Source organism: Pelecanus crispus, chromosome 7 (genome assembly GCF_030463565.1).
Source record: "Pelecanus crispus isolate bPelCri1 chromosome 7, bPelCri1.pri, whole genome shotgun sequence".
In the NCBI taxonomy this organism is placed as follows: Eukaryota; Metazoa; Chordata; class Aves; order Pelecaniformes; family Pelecanidae; genus Pelecanus; species Pelecanus crispus.
Genome location: NC_134649.1, coordinates 9,654,433 through 9,658,513, shown reverse-complemented (window position 1 = coordinate 9,658,513; position 4,081 = coordinate 9,654,433). Strand labels below are relative to the sequence as shown.

At 57.3% G+C, this 4,081-nt stretch overlaps 1 protein-coding gene across 1 annotated transcript; it reads right to left on the bottom strand.

Moving 5' to 3' along the window:
• Window positions 1-1,942: 1,942 nt before the first annotated feature.
• Window positions 1,943-4,081, bottom strand: LOC104038388 (ras-related and estrogen-regulated growth inhibitor-like protein). Its single transcript, XM_009492734.2, has 4 exons — window positions 3,928-4,081; window positions 3,439-3,492; window positions 2,940-3,016; window positions 1,943-2,368 (listed from the first exon to the last, which is right to left on the bottom strand). The coding sequence occupies exons 1-4, from the start codon at window positions 4,079-4,081 to the stop codon at window positions 1,943-1,945; spliced, it is 711 nt and encodes a 236-aa protein (XP_009491009.2).

Genomic DNA, 4,081 nt, shown 5'->3' with positions numbered 1-4,081 from the left:
GCTGGCAGGGAGGATGAGAGCATCCCAGCCCCCCTCTAATCCCCCCCAGCACGCTTTGCTCGGGCCCCTGCCAGCTGCCCGCACGCACCCCTGTACCAGGACAGGAGCTCAAAGTGGTAGACGTGCCATGGGATGTCTTCTCCTTCTGGAGTGCATCAGGGCCAGGAAGGGGGAATAAAGGCAGCCAAAAGCTCTGTTGGTGGAAGGAGAGGGTAGGGGGAGAGGGGACCAGAGAGGCGAAGGAGATGCAGAAAGAGCAGTGAGACCAGAAAAGAGAAAAAGGGACCAGCCAGGCCTGGCACTGGGCCACCCTGGTCCCTGTTGAGCAGATAGCGTGGACTTAGATGGGCTACACGTTGAGAACAGCGCTGAGACAGAGCAAGGAGGACAGCACAGACATCAAACTTCACCATAGCAACCCTGGTTCCCCATCCTTCCTCCCTCCGTCCCACTTCGCAGGGCCCTTTCCTGGCCACAGATTGCTCCTTCATGGAGGAGCCGAAGGTCCCCACCCACCAGTGGGACTCATGAGTCGGAAAGCCCTGGGCACCCGCCCCCACCTGATGGTGGGATGGGTGGTGGGGTCAGGAAGAAGACTGGTGAGAACAGGTGGAGCTCCTGGAGCCCCTCTCTCCCGCAGGACCGCCTGGCTTCCCGCAACACCTTGTTGTATCCACTGCGATAATAAACCTTCCTGACCTGCTGCTCGCCCCATCTGCTTGGCTGTTTTATGGGAGCGAGCCACCAAAATGAGGGAGCAGAGCGGGGCGAGACGCCTAACCAGGGTTGAGGGAGCAGGTACGGGAAATTCATCCTCGGGTTGCTGCCGCAGGGACGGTGTGGGCTCGTGCCCAGCACAGTACGTGTCCCTTCCCATGCCCCGAGTACAAATTCACAGCCATGAGGAGCTGGGGGCTTCCTGCCAAAGCCGATTTATTGCATTTCCAGAACAGAGCAGAGCAATCACTGTCTGTACTGCACACACAAACCCAACACACTGCTTTCCCAGGCATACCAGGGGAAGGGTTTGGGGAAAGGCAGGGAAAAACCTCCTGGCAGTGAAAGGGTTCGGCAATGAGCCCGGCAACCCCTTTCCCCACCTCCCTTCCTCCCTGGGGACAGGCAGCCTTACAGAAGGAGAGGCTTGGGAAGGCACACGGTACAATTCCTCACCCTGGGAATGAGCCACATGCCTGATTTTTCCCAGGCACAGCCTGTATGGTGCTTACACAAGGGAAACCGCTACGGTCGCTGAAAGGCTGTGGGAGAGAGGGCCACGAGCACAACGGTTCAAAAGCAAGGCGGGTGTGGGATGGGGCCCCAACCGAGGTCCTCAGGGGTCAGCCGGTGCCGCAGGCTCTGGGACAGTCGGACACGGTGATGCGCACATGGGAACTGCCGGTGGGTCCCGGTGGAGAAACCCCCACGTTGCCAACTCGCGCGTGCTCCAGAGGTACCAGAGAGCACCCTGATGAGTGTTAAACAGGAGTAAGGATCCCAGGGTAGGAGATGGTGACATTTTGCTGGGTGGCCATGCAGAAGCAGTGTCCTCCCTGCTCACTGACAGCCCAGGCAGCTCTCGCTGAAGGAGCTGGGGGTGACACTGCCTGGAGCAGCGGCAAGATCACCTGGTGGTTTGCAGCATTGGAGGATGGAAGGAGAAAGCAGGAGGCACCTAAAAATCTGGTACAGCAAAGAATAGAGACTTTGCCCCACCACCTGTCCCACCACGGAGCCAAGAGCTCTACAGGAGGCAGCAGAGGAAGGCACTACAGTCCTCAGCTGCACTGGCCATGTACAGCAGGAGACCCAGACCCTGAGGTTAGGAGGGCAGCAAGGAACCCACCGTATTTATGGAAGTGCACACCGTCTCCATGGGCACTCGGGGAGGAGGCTAAGTCCAGCTGGGCAGCGCGGAGAGAGGCAACACCCAGGCTGTATCTCAGAGGGAATCCGTTCGCTTACGGGCAAACACAGCTGACATGGTCTTGACGATGCCACGGATCCCCGTACCCTTTTTCAGTGCCAGTTTGGTGTCAGGGATGCGCTTGGCCAGTCCATGGAAGACCATGAGGGCCCCATGATAAGCCTCGGCTGCAGAGACCTCGTAGAAACCACAGTCTAAAGAGAGGGCCAGGAGCCGACCCTCCTCGCTGGACACCACCCGTTGGTGGTGTAGGTCACGTTTGTTGCCCACAATGACGATGGGCACCTTCTCCTGGCTCTGTCCCTCCTTGGCCGCTTTGATGAACTGGATTTTGAGGGGCAGGATGTTGAAGCTGGCACGGTCACAGATGCTGTAGACCAGGACAAAGCTGTCTGCCCACTGGATTCGCTTCTCCTCTGAGGAGCCCTCCTCTGCCTGCTCCTGGGGAAAGAGAAAAGAAAGGTTTCTTTACCTGGCTCCCTCCTTCCACGCCTGCCTGCTAGCACAGGGCATGGCAATCCTGAGCCCATCGGGACCGGAGTGGCTAGCAAGCAGCAGCAGAAGGGGAAAGAGAAAGAGGAGTATTGAGGAAGGCAGAGCAGGACCTGGCACACCTCACCAAGGGGACATGATTTGGGCTTCAGCATCACTGTCCTCACCTCATCACCCAGCTGGAAAGCACGGCAGGCTGTAGGTGATAACAGCGTGGGGACCTCAGAGTGGCACTTCCACTTTGTCAGCACAGTCCTGTGCTCAGTCCGGGCTGATAACATTAGTGCTTCAACCCCAGCGTCCTCAGTCAGAGGACCATGGGCTACAGTGACTATTGCTACCCTGCCAGCAACGCTGCTGCCCTGTGCTCTGCAGGCAAGAAGGGTTTAGTTGTCTACAAACCATCTGAAACGAGAGTTTTGCCTATACATATGCCTATGGTTCCCCGCTGTGTAACTTTTAATAGAGGGTTTTTTTCTCCCTGGGGTGAAAACAGGCAATGGGAGAGGCGCCCTCTCACCTGGGAACTGGGGACATCCCAGATGTGGAAGAGAATCTCTCGGCCATCCACAGTCAGGTTGTGGCTATAGATGAATTCTGCCCAAAAATAAGAACGAAAATAGTCATCTTCACAAACCCAGGAGATAGCTCCCTCAACCCATGTCTTCTCCTCCTGGGGGAAGCCTGTCATATCCACCCTGGGAGACTGTGCTCTACAAGGCAAGGTCCGAGGGCTCTTTTCGTACAGCGACAGCCACCTGGAGCATGGTGGTCTCCAGGGCTGTGACCACCCCAGCCTGCCTCCACCCCAGCATTCAATCCAGGACCTTTTGCACCCCCAAGAAGCAGTTCTGGAGCGAAGAGATGGGTCACTGAACAAATACAACCATCAAGCCCCCCGGGAGCAGGCAAAGGCTCTGGAGAAAGGCAGTAGAGGATGGGAAGCAAAGAAACCCCACGGGCAGAAGCAGGCTCGCCTCCTGATCCCAGTCCCTAACGGGAACTGGCCTGGCACTCACCCATGTCTCCATACTCCCCGATAAAGCGCCGGGTGAGGAAACGCACAGTCAGTGCTGCAGAGGAGAGAATAAGAATCATCAGAATAACCCTAAATGTGAAGGATTTTCCCTTTCAAATCCAGAGCAGAGTCAGGCACCATCCCCCTGTAAACTCCCACTAGCAGGAACAACCTCCGGTTTTGCAGCCCTCGGCTGGTCTGCAAGCAGAGCAGAGGCACAGCAAAAACCAGAGCACCAGCAAACTACAGCTCAGAAGAAAACTACCTTCCCCCATCACTCGCCCGCCGCCTGCAAGGTTGTGCTCAGCTTCCTCACCTCAAATCACGACCACACCTGAAAGCTCAGCTCCACCTCACCAGCTTGCTCCACGGAGTTCCTCTCTGCAGCTTGTTCTCCAAATGCTGCTGCAGTTTTCAGCCTTTTTTGGGGAGGAGAAATGGGTCTCCCTGCCTGGGAACTCCCTGTTCCCAGCTCACAATCGGTTCTTACCTGATTTCCCCACGTTGTCTGCTCCCATAACAAGGACGTTTGCTTCCATCTTCAGGGTGGTGGGGCCAGGCATCTCCATGAGGGCAGGGTGGTCAGGGGTGAAGCTGGCGCTCCGGCGCAGCGGGAGCCGGAGCCCCATACCGAGTGCGGCCAT